At 36.4% G+C, this 16,931-nt stretch overlaps 1 protein-coding gene across 5 annotated transcripts in view; it reads left to right on the top strand.

Annotated features, from left to right (window-relative positions):
* Positions 1 to 14,690, top strand: part of LOC115629414 (Down syndrome cell adhesion molecule-like protein Dscam2) — a 150,550-nt gene extending 135,860 nt beyond the window's left edge. For all 5 annotated transcript variants that reach the window (XM_030525871.1, XM_030525870.1, XM_030525872.1 and 2 more), the window contains 6 exons: positions 371 to 526; positions 796 to 1,103; positions 1,163 to 1,343; positions 1,395 to 1,553; positions 3,855 to 3,918; positions 14,287 to 14,690. In XM_030525871.1, the coding sequence (XP_030381731.1) occupies positions 371 to 526; positions 796 to 1,103; positions 1,163 to 1,343; positions 1,395 to 1,553; positions 3,855 to 3,918; positions 14,287 to 14,368 (950 nt within the window). In that variant the 3' untranslated portion in view covers positions 14,369 to 14,690. The remainder of the gene's footprint in view (positions 1 to 370; positions 527 to 795; positions 1,104 to 1,162; positions 1,344 to 1,394; positions 1,554 to 3,854; positions 3,919 to 14,286) is intronic.
* Positions 14,691 to 16,931: the final 2,241 nt, after the last annotated feature.

Here is a 16,931-nt window from a genome sequence, read left to right as displayed (position 1 = left end):
TACATACACTAGGAGGTCGTTGTTGTAAGTGGTTTGTCGATCGTTGTCTTCTTTTTAAATTCTGGAAAATAAATTGAAAGTAATACATTTCGCTGTTGTTTTTACTGTTGTAATACAAAATTCAAAACACATAAATTAGATTAAAAACAAAAGAAAAATTTGTTTTACTTTCTTGGTAATTTTTATTGTGTTCACAAATATAAATCGTATATAATATTTCAAGACAAATTTTATATAATTTTCTCTTACGCTTAATTTAAATCATTTTTTCTATGTAATTTCCTCGGTTGCTCTTATTTATTGTCAAAATAAAAAATGTTGGATATTTCAACACCTGCAATGCGACACACAATTAAACTTTAAACTCAAGGCCGCAGTGGCTTAAAATCAAACCACTCCACCTGGGATCCGCGTCGCAATCCTAACCTATATGAGGAACTAAAAGCCCCACCGATGCCTATGCGTGGAAAACCTTATGGTAATATTCATGCCCATGGGCATGTCGAGTGTCATTATAGACATCCAGGTAGGGAGCACAGACATTTGGTTTATTTAACAATATTATTTGTATATATTTTTTACATTCTTATTTAGTTTACATTTACTAACGTGTTGTATATTATTTTATGGCCGCAACAAGCCGAGTTCAGATAGTTTTGTAAGTGTTAACCATTACTTGGAAGAAATAATACAAATACTAAACTAGGAAATAATAATACATCTCAAAGAATAACAACTATGAATATGCTGTCATCCAAAAAGATTTATTTTACCCACTTGAAAATATTTATTAAGGTATGGAAGATGAAATCTGTCCCTATGCCACATTTCATTTGCTTGGTTTTCGCGAGGAAATGGATCCCACAAAGGCAATGAATTTCCAAACGTTCCCACATCAGAATGGACACGCACCAGTTCCTGGTCACGCTGGAACAATGGGCCCAACTGGACATTCTGGAAACATGCATTCAAGATCAGGCTCTCAGTCAATGCCGCGAGCTAATCGGTATCAGCGCAAGAACAGCCAAGGTGGCCAATCGTCGATTTATACACCCGCACCCGAGTATGATGATCCGGCTAATTGTGCTGAGGAAGATCAATATGTAAGTGGAGAGCTTAATATTATTAGAGGAATTACATTATAATATGTTGTCCCACCCAGCGCCGCTACACACGAGTAAATTCTCAAGGAGGTAGCCTATATTCAGGACCTGGACCAGAATATGATGATCCAGCCAATTGCGCACCCGAAGAAGATCAATATGGTTCACAATATGGCGGCCCCTATGGACAGCCTTATGATCATTATGGTTCTCGTGGTTCCGTCGGACGTCGTAGTGTTGGTAAGTTTCTTAGCGCTAAGAAAGTACATTTAGTAATTGCACTCCATTAAGGTTCTGGGCGTAATCCAACGAATGGTTCTCCTGAGCCCCCACCTCCACCGCCACGTAATCACGATATGAGTAACTGTTCCTTCAATGACTCTAAAGAAAGTAATGAGATATCGGAGGCTGAGTGCGACCGTGATCACGGACCACGTGGAAATTATGGCGGTAAGTCTTACAAAGTATTCGCTTATTTATATTGAATCCAATCAGTGTTTTGTCCACCCAGAAATAATATGTATTCTCGAACAATATGACAAGACAAGTTATTCTTAACACGAAAGTATAAGAGAGAGAGACAGCCACCAAACTTTGTATGCAGAGTATTTAGACTTATTCGTGTAAAGACCAAATTTATTTTGCTTACATTTTATACCCTGTAACCGACACCAAACAAAAGAGAATTTACAGGCGAGCAGGCCCGGTAGTTACTTCCCTTGTACCCAAACAAGCTTCCGCCGCAGAAGCAAAATAAAAGAAGGGAGAGCGCGTTCCGGAAGTTTTTGTGCTATTTACTGCAGTAAATCCACCGATTTATATTTAATTTTAAAATAGTAGAGAACTATTTATTAATTACGTGTGCAAAAGTTTAGTTTTTGATGCTTTTGAAAATGTGGACAGGAAGGATGATTTCGATGTATGAGCATGTTAATTGTAATACAATATTGTGGTAATTTCTTCGGTTTTGCGATGCGTTGCTCCTTGAGATGTTCGATAGGCCAAGTCGCGAGGAGGGCGAATGTTATATCCTATATAGATCTGAAATTGATGTTCTTTGCCCCCATATGTAAATTTTGTCGTGTACATTAGAGTGTTGCAACTCAATTATGGGATAGCAAAGAATGAAATGTTACTTACTGGTTACAAGGACAATCAAATCAGACATGAAATGCCTTAGCTAACGAAGTCTTCTGAACCTTTTGGGATTAAGGGATACACCTGGGATATTTTTACCGTAAGCAGCCAATATGTCAATTACTATGAGTTGTTTGAACTTCAGAGAAAGCCATTGATAGGAAAGCTGACTAATAAACGGTAAAGGCCACTAGTAAAGAAATTCTGCGCAATTGCATCGGATAGCTTGACGAAAACTAAATTCAAATTTTAAATTGATGTGTTTCAAGAGTACAGCGTCGGCCGTTTAATTATTGAAGCACTTCTTTAATAATATTTGAAGTGATTAATTTGTCACAGTTCGTTTAAAATGAAAGCGTGAAAAATGAAATCTCTCGAAATTATGTAGCGATTTTTTTGATTGATTTCAAAAACAACTAATGCCGAAACCACTACAGATTTCTGTAGCCCCCCTGATAGACACAATTCCAACCAATAAGTGAAGTCTCGACGCAGGTATAATCGAATTTATTATACCCTGTTGTGGCAAGGAGCGTTTTCCCTGCCAACATGAAACTTCAGGTCTGGGCGGTGTGCGAATTAGTTTGAAAACAAATTAAAATTCAATTGACATATAACCGAATAATACGCGATAGTCAGTGGTTCTTCTTCAAGATCTGATTACAAACTGTTTATTGGTATCTTCGTATTTATTGCATTAGAGTTCAAATGTGTAGAATGTAGGAAGTATAAAATAACAAAGAGAGAAGAGATATATGAGACATGAGAATATTTCCAATATACTTGTACATTGACAAGTATGCTACCCAGCCAAGTGTATATATTCTTGATCAATACGACAAGTCGAGTCTAGCCCTGTCTGTCTGTCCGTCCGTCCGCCTGTCCATAAGAACACTCAGGATCTCAGAGACTATAAGAGCTTGAGACACAAAATTTTGCACAAAGATGCCTTATGTGTGTACACTGTACTTTTTTGTTTTACATTTTTAATTTTCCTGCCAACTTCCAACCTATGAGGGATTTCCCGATTTTCCGTAAAATCACCAATATCTTAGATACTATTAGACCTAGGGACACCAAATTTTATTCCAAGATGCTTTATGTGAATACGCAGAAAATGTGTGTTTTGGAATTTCCCTCCTTCCCTCGTCTCCCCCACAATCACTGATTGTCCATAACTCCTGTATTTCAATGAAATTCAGAAAATACCTCCAGTTAGTGATAATGAGTCCATATGCTAAGTTTCATAATAATAGGCACATTTAACAGGAAGTTATACACATACATGTACATATGACGTAGCAGTACCCGCAGCTGTTGTTGTTGTTACTGCTTTGCAGAGGCGCACGAGACATACACAGACACACTCACACAGACACGCATAGATACGCATAATTATTCTACAAATATGTACAGAGTATTTCAAAGTCGGGATACCCGGCTTTGGCTTCTCCACTTGTTTAGATTAATTTTAACATTGCTTTTTGTTTAATATATTTTTTCTGTTTCTTTTACATTTAAATGCATGTTTCAACACCAACTATATTTCGTTGACCAACTGACTTGAGTACTTTACAAATTTGGTTTCAATGCATATAATGCAATCGTCAATAGTAAAAAGGTCGCCCCAATTGAAAGATGAACGCACCACAGAGGAGATGTGTAAATTAATTGAAAGGTAACGTACGGCTTGCCACAAAGAAATAAATTTCATTTCGTAATTTAAACCTCCTGAGAACATTTTAAAGCTTTAATATATTTAATTGCCAATAATGTCCAATTTGGTGACATGATTATGTTTTTTATTCAAAATACTTTAACATAATTAGCTTTAATTATGTTAGTAAAATTATCTACATTTAATAAAATGTACATTTTCCAATAGTTTTCTGATCTGACAGCTTACACACAATTGTAATGTGTTTTTAACCCTTCGTATGTCTATGATGCATACCTGCAACATACCGCTTAAACTCAATTATTTTACAATGTATGCGCGAAATTTGCAAAGTTACTATCTGATGTAGTTCTGTACATGGTACTTTAAGTGTATTTGATTTGGTTACACTGAAATAAGCTAGTGAATTGAAATGATCACTTTTGGCCCAATTTTGTGATTCGTGGGATGCAAGCAAATTAGGGGATTTTTTGATACCAGAAACAACTTTAATGTAAAAATAAAATACATCGTTTTTTGTAAAAAATATACAAAATCACAAAATTTCAAAAAACAAAAAAACAAGTATATTTATAGCCTGTACTCAAAGGGTAAAAGACTATACTAGTTTTGTGCGAATGTATGTAACAGGCAGAAGGAGGCGTAGCATACCCGACAAAGTATATATATTATTGATCAGGGTGGCAAATCGAGTCGATATAGCCATGTCCGTTTGTCTGTCCGACCGTCTGGACGAGCGCAAGGATCTCAGAAGGTAGAACTTTGTATCCAGGTTCCCCTGAGCCCTAGGCAGGTCAAATTTATTTTATTATTCTGATACAACCCCCCCCCCCACACTCTCCGGCAATTCGTGTTTTTTTTTTTTCATAACTCCAGTAATTCTTGGAATTTCTAACTTGGTAACTACATCCCGTTAGTGATTGTGTGTCTATATGCAAAGTTTCATCATGATAGGTCAATTCTGAAGAAAGTTATAGCCATAAATAAAATCGCTGCCCATGCTCTGCTGCTTTCGTTCAACTTTCTGCTGCATACATACACGGATATAAACACGCAGAGCCACGATTCTGATGTAAATGTATGGTGTTGAAACTGTACATGAACATGTATCCACTCTCGTATATATGTATTGAATAATTTGTATTTATTAATTTAAATAATTTAATTTTTTTTTTTACTTTTCTTTATTAATCGAATCTTCTCTCTCGGAGACTTACGTTAAGTAGTCAAATCATAATCTAATATAGTTATTTAATTTATTACAATTCAATATTTAAATTACGGCCCTACTTGTTATTGCTGGGTGGGGAGGTCTCTTCGCCGGAGTCGTGGCTAGCCTGCCAATTTAAATTCTGCCCAAGTCTAATTGGATGGTTCCGAAGCTTAATCTGGTACTTCGCTTTCACCTTGGCGATTTCATTTTTAACAGGTCCCACATTTAAATCTTTCCGGATATTTTCACTCCGTATGTACATGGGTGCCCCAGTGTTTGTTTAGGGTAAAGGTGACATGTTTTCACTTTTGCTCGTTTACATGTATGCGCCAGTCTGCTAGCCATTCTTCTATGGTCACGAGGTGAGATAATAAGAGTTCTGTAGCTCTTGTTGGGCACTTGGAACGCCTTAGAATGGCAGTATCATCAGCAAATGTCGAAATTGTTGTATGAATGTTTGTCAGTATATCTGCTGTGTATATGATATGCAGTGTTCGGAGAGGAAATCTTTGCATCTAACTGCGAAACTTCTTTTCTGTACGTATGACTCCAGTATTTTATGGATGTTCTGTGGAAGTAATATTTTGATTTTGTGAATTAAGCCATCCAGCCAAACGCGGTCAAAGACTTGAGCGACATCCAGAAAAACAGCGGAGCAATACTCTCGTTTTTCAAATGCATTTCGTATCTCAGAGGTTGTTCGGTTTTTCGCGAAAACCAAATTGGTGATTTGGGATTGCACTGTTGGTATGTAGATGCTGCTTGATATGATTTAGGAGTAGTTTTTCGAATATCTTCGATAGGCACGGCAGGAGACTGATAGGTCTATATGATGATGGCTGAGACTTGTCCTTTTCGGCTTTATGGATCATTGTGAGGACAGATTTTCTCAATTGTTGAGGATAATAGCCCCATTTCAGTATATTGGTATACGGTATACATACGCCTGAGTTAGCTTTCCACAATGGGAATCGTTTGCTGTTTGGGGAAAGTTGCTCCATATAGTCCATTTGAGCTCGGTGTTTCTCATCTTCTCGGGCTTTGCGTAGTAGATGGTTGGCTATTTTTAACCGCTCCTTTGAGTCAGGTGATTTGTGCGCTTGCCACTCCCGCCGAAGCCTTCTCTTATTTCGTAGCAGTTCTTCAATATGCCTGGGAACCAGTGCTGTCATAATTTTTTTTTATCAAAAACAGCTAGATTGCCAAAAAAAAAAAAAAATAAAGCTAAATCCAAAGCAAAAAAAGCTAAAAAACAAAATATCTGTTTTAATGTTTTCATATTAATTCTATATTCTTAATTCATAAGTCAGGATAATTTTGGTGTTACGATTAAGTCCGTATCTTAAACGTAAGCTAACTTAAGCTTAAAATTGAGTCAGCCGTATTTAAATTCGTCCTATTTCCAGGAGGAGATTTTGATTGCGCATAATTTCCTTCATCGTTTGTTGTATTGCTACCATTGTATTTGTTAGAGTTGCCAGAATTGATTCAAATCCACTAGGCAATTGGGATAGATTTGCAGTGGTATGTTGGGCAGTAGTTTCTGGCCCCTGTTGCGGTGTCTGACGATTCATTATTCCTGCAGCGGTTTGCTTAGAGACTGATCGTACGACTCGTTGGTGTAACTTAATGCCTTAGTAAAAGATACTCCTGGAATCCTAGTTGATGGTATGTATGGCAAGTTTTATCGGGTGACTGGATTTCGACCTGCGAAATAATCTTTGCATACGGGGCAACCTCTATAATTGGCAGTGTGGTTTCCCCCACAGTTGGTACATTTTTTAGCAGAGGGGTCCACCTTATTTACAGGGCAGGCCTCATTGAGATGTACATCCCCGCAAGCAACACAGACTGCGCGTAGGGTACAATAGGTTTTTGTGTGTCCATATTCCTGGCAGTTTGTGCATTGGACAGGTCCATTTCGTTTGTGCGGTTCCTCAACGGTGATTTTACGGTGCAGTAGATATTGCAACTTGTAAATTGGGTGAACTTCTATTTTATTTATAGGCATACAGTCAGGAGTCAGTTCTATCTTGAACGTTGGTTGGGGAATTTTATTTCTATTTATTATGTTCATTGCCATTTTGACTTCAAAGCTCTTCTCTTTAAGTCCATCTTTTATCTCGCTGACTGGAACTGTTGGGTCGATTCCTTTGATAACCACATGTAATCCCTTGCTACTTTTAAGTTGGTAGGTGTAGTAGTTCATCTTTTCCTCGTCGAGGTATTTGACCAGTGATCGATAGGAATTTTCATCATTGGCTTGTATTTTAGTTTCATTTATGCTACCCCGTTTTATAGACATAGAATTTGTTTTCGCCAATTTTGGTAGTGATCTTTTTAACCAATTCTGTACAATTTGCCTGACGCACATAAATAGGTGGCTGCTTTAAATGCTTGGCCTTAGCTGTTTCGGCGATATCTTCTTCAGGTAAACTGAGAATCTATTGTTTTTCAGCTCCTCAGTGTTTTTTGCTGTTTTAGTTATTTTGGGTGCGTTGTTTCTCTAAGTTGCTTGTGGCCTTAGTTTTCGTTTAATTTGCACACATAGTGATCGAGCCCAGTCTGTATTAACGCTCCGTTAGCGCTTTGCGTACTTTTCGACTGGGAGATAGGGAGGTCGCAGTGAGTTGGCAATACCGGGCGTTGAGAGACTGCTGTTGTTGTTGTCGTTGTCGATGTTGAAGACACAGTTGCAACCGAGGGCAGTGTACTGGTCGTTGTTGTTATCAATTTTTCTTTGTTGTTTACAGATCTTATGCTCTTACTCGTTGGCATTACTTTATTTATTTCACAAAATTTAGTTCGTTTTTATTAGTTCTAATCACAATCTATATATATAAAACAGTTTGTCCTGACTGACTGACTGACTGACTGATTGGTGATCAACGCACAGCCCAAACGGTAAAGGCTAGGAAGCTGAAATTTGGACTCAAGTATCCTTTCATAGTCTAGGTCCCCACTAAGAAGGGATTTTGGAAAACTCGAGCTCCAAAGGGGGGAAACAGGCTCCAACGTTTGTATGAAAAATCTACAGTTGTCATCTGATTAACTTTAAACTTAGTTTGTATACTCTGAGAACAATTCCAAGAAAAACTGTATACTTGGTTTTTGGGCCTAAAATATGGGAGTTTTCCTGTAAAAAAAATGTTGGGGCACAAAAGCAAACCGCGTCAACAGCCCACAGCCCACACGGTAAAAGCTAGGATGCTGAAATTTGGGCTCAAGTATCCTATCAGGGTGTAGATGCGCACTAAGAAGGGATTTTGGAAAAATCGAGCACCAAAGGGGGGAAAAGTAGCTCCAAAGTTTGTTTGAAAAATCCGCATTTTTCAACCGATTGTGTTGGAGCTTGAATTATTGGGGTTTTAATATTTATTCACTATTTCAAATGAAAAGTTTGTGTTATAAATTTAGTCCGATCGATTTAAAATTTGGATAATGTAATCTACGTAACTAAATCTACAACTTTGCATTCAAGGATTTTCAAAATATGCATTTTACAAAAGCAGGCAGAACAAACAATACAAAATATCAAACAGTTGGGGACAACTAAGTATACATACACACACACACACATACAAACAGCTGTTCGTGTAGTTGCGTGCAAACGATTGAAATAGCCAAAGCAAAATGTGAGACACTAATGTGTGAATGTCCATAGATACATATGTATGTGCACATCTAAGTACATATGTATCTACATATGTATGTACATTCGTCTTGCACTGACAGAGCAAGAAATGTTAATTAATTGAAAATTATATAACATTTTTAATAGTAATTTTTTCTTTGTTTAGTGCATTTGGCATTAGTGTTTTCATTAATAACTTTATGCAGCAACAACAAATATCAAATAGTTGGGGACATCACATACACACACTCACACACAACAAGCAACAGTTCGTGTCTATGTTTGATTGTAAAAAAAAATAATGCTCTAAAAACAACAACAACTGCAAGTCATTAGCTCGCTCTTCTTCTTTCGTTTTCACCATTTAATGTTAATTGCAAAGGCAAAACGCCAAAATGTTACAGTTACCGTCGCTAGGCAACGACTGCGTAAGCGATAGTAAAGCAGAAACCGAATAACGGACCTACGCATATTCTGCTTCGCATTGCGGGCAGATGTATGTATGTATGTAAATGATTTGTTCTTATTGATCTCAATAAATAATTCGATTTCATTATTTAAATATTCTGCTTATTGCATTCAAACTTCGATAGTTTGATGGTATCGGTGCCAGTGCTTTTTGATCGTGGCTCATCGCTGCACGGCATTGACGAGTGCCGTGTTTCATATTCCGAGTTTGTGCGTGGCCGTATTGACTCAATATGGCACGAAAAGACTCAAATGTGAATTTAAATTTGGACTCAAGTATCGTTTCATAGTATCCATCATAGTGTAGGAGCACACTAAGAAAGGCTTTTGGAAAATTCTAGCTCCAACGGGGGGAAAACGAGCTTTAAAAAATATTAGTTATAGTGGTCATGTTCGTTTAACGAAATAGTTTGTCAAGAACAACAAGAGAGAACGCTACAGTCGAGCAAGCCCGACAGTGTAATACCCTGTACCCAGGTAAACTTCCGTCACTGAGTTATATGCGCCCAAAGCAGCAGCAAAAAGAGGAAGAAGAAGAGCGAACTTGTTGCTGCAGTTTGGGGAGGTTGTACTGGCGAGAATTTGTTTCGCTAATAACTTTTCTTAGAATTGACCGAATTGAATACACTTTTGAACAACAGTAGACAATTATATATAAATTATGTGTGCAAAGTTTGCTTTAGGTAGCATTTGAAATGTGGACGCTATTGACGAAATTCTGTAGCGGGGGAAGGGGGGGGGAAATTCCAAAAAATAAAATAAACTCGTCCTTTCTCGGACCTAGGAGAATCTGGATGCCAACTTTGGTTATTCTAGCTTTTATAGTTTCTGAGATCCTCGCGTTCATCCAGACGGACAGACGGACGGACGGATGGACGGACATGTCTAGATCGATTTCTCTCGTCATGCTGATTCAGAATATATATACTTTATGGGTCGGAGATGCTTCCTTCTGCATGTTACATACTTTGCACAAACCTAATATACCCTTTTTACCCTACGGGTACAGGGTATAAAAATGTAACGGACTACTGAACAATTTTTTGTCAAGAACAGAAAATGTTCATTTAAATACCTTAAATGCCTTGCTACTGGTAACCTTTAAGGTGAAAACATATGGGTAGGTTATACACACACAAAATAATTACAATTGGAAACATATTGAGCCGGGTTAAGACGGGCAATACCTGATAGTATAAGATCAATTTACATGGGTCACACGATTATAAGTGCCCATCCACACCCTGAGCGTCTTTTCGCGAATTAATTTGGCTAATTTGGCGTTAATTGCACTATATTTTTAACACACGGCGGAGCGAAATAAAAATACGTCCGACGTCTACGACGTTCACTTGCTAATCTAATTTTTTTCTGTTTGGTACAGGGTTGAACCTGCTGTTTGTTTTATTGTTTTAGTTTGCCTTTTCTATTTAATGGAAAAACCGCATTGAAATCAGAAAAAAAAATGCATACGACAGGTTAAAGTTATCGCTTATGTCAGGTGGGCACGAAATTTCAAATCGAGACCCCTACAACAACATCTACAACAATAATCACAGCTATAGTTTTGAGTAAATGCTACTGAGAATCGAGAAACAACACACGAACTATTTTTATAGCCTGTACTCGGTATCCAGATTCCCATAAGCCCTAGGCAGGTCAAGTTTATTTTTTTATTCTGAATTTCGAACTAATATTTGGTAACTACATCCCGTTAGTGATTATGTGTCTGTATGCCAAGTTTCATCATGATACGTCAATTCTGAAGAAAGTGATAGCCATAAATAAAATCGCTGCCCACGCTCTGCTTGTAGAGCTGCCGGCAGCGCTGCCCGCAGCTGTTGTTGTTGTTGCTGCTTGGGTTCAACTTTGTGCTGCATACATACACGAATATAAACACGCAGAGATGTCTGCGTGTACATCTCTGATGTAAATGTATGCTGTTTAAACTGTACATGAACATGTCCTTAATTTAATTAAATAATTAAATTAATATACTTTTTTTTAATTATTTAAACATTTTTTTTTTTCATTTTTTCCTTTTTGGTGGGAGGTTCAGCGTATTTAAGAGTTGAGCTTGGTCGACTTTAGCATTCTTTTCTTGTTGCATCGTCTGCTTGTGTGTCTGGCTGGCGACATCTACATGTATTTTGTTTTTGTAAGTTCGCACGCGACCGGTCTTTTGCTTGTGCGTATGGCTGGCGCCACTTACCAAAACATAACGCAAAGACCCCTGTCAGTAATATTGAGTGTCGACGTTTACATTTGACTAACTGAGTTTAATTTCCCTTACGCACAAAGTTCAACAAATAAGAAATTTGCCACTTGCATTAATAATAGCCAGCGAGAATCCTTCATATTGTATTTGTATTGTAAATTTTATTTTTAATGCTCTTCACAACGGAAAAAGTATGAACCCGATTTTCCTTGTGATTTCCCAGTCGATGCAAATAATGAGACTGGTAAAGAAACGGAATCACAAAGTGAACAACAAGGAGGATTGGCGAATATTCGAATCGCCGCGCGTATATCCTTTCGCAATACCGGTGTGTGCTTCCATAAACTGCACGAAGATTGAGTCTTGTTCAGACGATTTATGTTGTCCCCTGCAACTGACTCACAAAATAATACTTAATTCAGCAAAATGTGATGTTCGAAAAATGTTATTTTGTATTTGTGCCAAGTTGGAATCTCTATTGCTTGCTTGTTTTGGATGCTGTGTGTGAATGCTGGTGTTTAAAAGTATACACTTAGTAATTTGCCAATTTAATAATATTTACATAGGATATGCAAAATATTTTACTATCAGGCTTATATTCCAATAATTATTTTTATTTGGAAAAATGTCTGTTTTTTAATATCTTTTTTTTTTAACCAAAACTTACGACATTTGAAAACTCCAAAAAAAATTCTGTTGCACCGAGATTTGGTTTTCGGGCGAAAGTTGGGAGAAAGAGATTTCTGTGGCACCCCTCTATGTGTCCGTATGCTAACAATCGTCATGATCAATTCAAGAAAGTCAATTCTTAAGAAAGTTATAGCCATAAATAAAATCGCTTGCGATGCTCTGCCCGCAGCTGTTGTTGTTGTTGCTGCTTTGGTTCAACTTTGTGCTGCATACACGCATACAGGGGAGTGCGGGGGTGAATCAGAAAAACAAACTTGACCTGCCTATGGCCTAGGGGCACCTTGATACCTAGTTTGGTAATTCTAGCTCTTGTACCTTTTGAGATCCTTGCGCTCATACAGACAGACGGACGAACGGACAAACTGACATTGCTATATCGACTCGGCTTGTCACCCTGATCAAGAATATATATATGGTTCAATCGACAAAACCAAAAATGGATTTTACTAGCAGTTTTTTCGGCTTAAAAGACATAAAGCACAAGTTATTTATAATTTTTATTTCGAAATTCCAACAATTATCCCTAGGTTTTATTCTCTCTGAGATCTAGGTGATCATAAAGACGGACAGACAGGGCTAGATCGACTCGTCTCGTCATGCTGATCAAGAATATATATACTTTGTGGGGCCTGCCACGCCTCCTTCTGCCTGTTACATTTTTCAAAATCAATTTATTTTATTCAAAATAGTCTCCTTCTGCTTCAATACAGCTTTTTGCACGATCCAAAAGCATGTCGAACGAGTGTTTTAGCACGTTGGCCGGTATGGCCGCCAGTATGCCGGTGCAAGCCTTTTGAATGGTCTCTACGTCTGCATAACGCTTTCCTTTCATGGGCAAATGCATTTTTGCGAAAAGGTAGATGTCGCACGGTGCCATATCAGGTGAATACGGCGAGTGGTTAATGTTTAAAATTTGATTTTTGGTCAAATAATCGGTCACAAGCGACGATCGATGAGAGCAATTTTTGGTCGTCAGTCAATTTGTGCGGAACAAACCGTGCACAGATCTTTCGTAAGCCCAAATGTTCGGTCAAAATGCGATAAATCGATGTTTTGGAGATGTTTAATTTCATTTCCATCAATTTCAATGATGATTCTACTGATTTTTGATGAATTCACGCACAGTTTCGATGGAATTTTCGGTGACCACGAATTTTGATTGGCCCACATGTTGATCGTCATTTATGTCCTCACGACCACTTTGAAGACGTTGAAACCACTCGTGCAGTCTGCTACGGGATAGGCAATCTTCGCCATAAACTTGTTCCATCAATTGAAACGTTTCGGTAAAAGTTTTACCAATTTTAAAACAAAATTTAATGTTGGCTCTTTGTTCGAAGCTCATTTTCGCACCGATAAGACAAACATACTGACACTTAAGACGCAATAACTTCACTTCCAATCGATGAAATGTCATGATTCTCACTGGACAATAGATAAAGATTGCAGATTCTAACGCTCCAGTCGACATATAAATAGCGCCACCAGGGGGCGCTAGATTCAAAGAGTCCTGTTTACTTTGGAACTCACCTTGTACTCTTGTACATTTCATGTAAAGAGTATAATCAGAATCCAGGATCCAGACAGGCGTTAATAATTGTGCTCGCTATGTCATGCACAACGACCACCACGGTGGAACGCGTTCCACCGTTCGAACGGTCGTTTACCACAATGAGAGGAGTCGAAACCTGGTTTCGAACTATAATTAATCATGTTGAGCGCACACAGGTAATTAGTATTGTAGTTGCTGAAAGTGATGAGTTTTCTAAAAACCCAAGAATATTAAAACTTTTAATTTTTATAACTAAATATACGTATACGAATTACTCAATAATTTGGAAATATATACAGAAATTTTATGTGTCTATCTCTTATGTTCCTTGAGATCATATTGATATACAGGGCTAAATCGACACTTCTTGTTATGCTGATCAAGACAATAATAAGAATATATAATAATATAATTGTACTCTTGTACCTTTCAGGTAGAGAGTATTACCATGGATTCATAAATACGTTACCTTCCAAACTGTTTCACGGTGCAAATATATACATACATTTGTCTATTTTTGAAGAAAATAAAAATTCATATGAAATATAATATTTAATCGTTTTTCTTTTGTGTTTTTTTCTCGGAAATCTCAGACACAAAGTCGGCCCAGGGCAACACCAACTCCAGCAGCAAAGTGGCACCAGACCCGCAGCCTACGATACTATGGCAGTGTAATTTGTAAACTGGAACTCCGATATCAGCGAGATATAAACTTATGTTGTGGCAATTAAACATACAAATGATTTATTAAAGTGCGTTGAAGTTGAATGAATTAAAAACAAACAGGCAAAAGTCAATACAGTAAAATCTAACAAGTCACCCGCTAAGTGAACGAATTAATAGTATTAGTACATATTGACTACTAAAAATATTTGCATACATTTTTTCATATTGTATTATAGTTATAGGCAAAGCGAAATTACCAAAATATTATAAACGAACTTAAGTAACAAATAAAAGATACGTTAGAGGTCCTTAAGGTGACCCTTTTAAGTTAGTTTACCATTTCAAATTATTTTCAAGTCATTACTTTAATAAGACCATAGTAACCTTTATAAATAGTACCATTTGAAAAAAATTTGGAATCGATGTATTTCGACAAAATTGAATGTATAGTAAGAATAAATAACTATTCTTGCTTTTTGTCGAAACGGTAGAACTTCTGAATGTTTTATCCTATGTTCCATATTTTATAATTTGTGATGATATTTTGGGATATTATATTTCCAAAATTCAATTATTATTCCACACTTTTGCTTAATTAATAAGCAGTTGATCAATTTTGTATCAAACAATTTCTTTGATTTTACCAACTCCGTTCTAACGATAACAGGCTTTAAAGCAGACTACATGATTATAATTTAGTGTGGTGGGATTCAAAAATCGTTCGTATTGAACTCCAATTTACTGCCAGTCGACGCTTAGAATAGACAAAAGTCCAGCTAGGTATTCATCTACAGGAATGCCTCGCAAATGTGTAAAGTTCGTGAGAATCTAGATACACAAATTAATAGCTTATTAAATAGCTAACGCTTTCATTGGTTTTCTTTGGTAATGGTAAAAGTTATATGTTATTGATTTACATTGCATTTTAAAACAAAAAAGGAATGCTAAAGTCGACCAGGCTCAAATCTTAAATATCCTGTACCAACCCACAAAAAAAGAAATTAAATTAATTAATGAATTTAATTTAATTAATTAACTAAATTAAATATAAAATATTCCATACATGCATACATACATTTACATCAGAATCGTGTCTATGCGTGTTTGTGTATTTGGAAATATGTATGTATGTGTGCATTGGGCCTAGTTATATGGCTATAACTTTCTTTCTGGTCAACCTATCATAATGGTATACGGATATATAATCACTAACTTAATGTGACTACCAAATACCAGTAATAGAAAATCGTGGATCATAAAAAATGAACAAACTCGTCCTTTTTCGGGCTCAAGAGAATCTAGATACCAAGTTTGGTTATTCTAGCTCTTATTCTTTCTGAGATCCTTGCGTTCATACAGACAGACGGACATGGCTATATCGACTCGGCTTGTCATCCTGATAAAGAATATATATACTTTGTGGGGTCTGCCACGCCTCCTTCTGTGTGTTGCATGTACGCTCCCACAAAAACTAATATACTCTTCTTTGGGTACAGGGTATAATGAGTGATTTTCTGGTTTGTTCTTTGATTATAGTATAATTTGTTTAATAAAGGATTTACGTTTTTACAGTAAGTAAGTTATATAACAAATAAATACTTTCCACAACCAATTTTTATTTATTGTTATTATTTTATTTATTGAAATAAAAATTTTAAATTCCATCAAATAGTTATATTTCTTGTCCACTTTTTTAATTAAATTCCACAAATATGAGCGTTTATTTTTAAATTACAATATGTTCTATGTTTTTAAAGATATAGAGTAAAGTAAAATATACATTATTATGAATATCAGTTGCAATCTTGGTTGCAAATGGGCTAAAATGTACCGATATATACCTAACAAAAATATATTGAATAAAAAGAACTAGTCATTTTTGTTACATAAAATGTAAAATAAATAGAAATGGCAGTTGATAATTTTGGCACAGTTGGAACATTGAAAACAGAGAAATATTAAAACTAACTAAAATAAGGATAATTAATATCTTAATCATGCTTACCTATATTCACATTTGAAGCGATTTATTGAGGCATTTGATATACTTGTATGAGTTCCTCTCAAAAATATCATCTTCCGGCTTAATTTAAGGGCAGCCATATAAATTAAAATATAAAGATAATAAGGTTCCGTTAATCTTTAATGTTATTTTTTACTGCCAAAATATCGGTAATGTCCCGAAGCAGTCGGTAACACCGATGTAATATTTTTGACAACAATATAGTTTCTCGCACTATTGTAGCCGATTTAGTCTAAGCTTCTCTTCTGTTAAAAAGGTCATAATTCGACATGCTAATAAGGAATTAAACTGTTGAAGTTGTATTTCTCCCTAATTGCTCATCTTGCAAAAATTAAAAAACGCAAATGCACTTTGATACTCGTAGAAAAAAAAGCACCTATTCAAATATAAAAATCACAAAGGCAGAACAGCTTTTTGCTCTGTTTCTAGCAGTAGTCAACTACGCGGTTAATTTAAATGAACTGATGTAATTTTTCACTGACTCTGTTCTTTTTTATTCAGATTTATTTTTTTCACTTGCAAGTGACAAAAGATTTCAACATAAAGGGC

This window comes from Scaptodrosophila lebanonensis, unplaced genomic scaffold, assembly GCF_003285725.1.
Source record: "Scaptodrosophila lebanonensis strain 11010-0011.00,11010-0021.00 unplaced genomic scaffold, SlebRS2 tig00000145-arrow-arrow-pilon, whole genome shotgun sequence".
NCBI lineage: Eukaryota > Metazoa > Arthropoda > Insecta > Diptera > Drosophilidae > Scaptodrosophila > Scaptodrosophila lebanonensis.
This window is presented reverse-complemented; position numbering and strand designations above follow the sequence as displayed.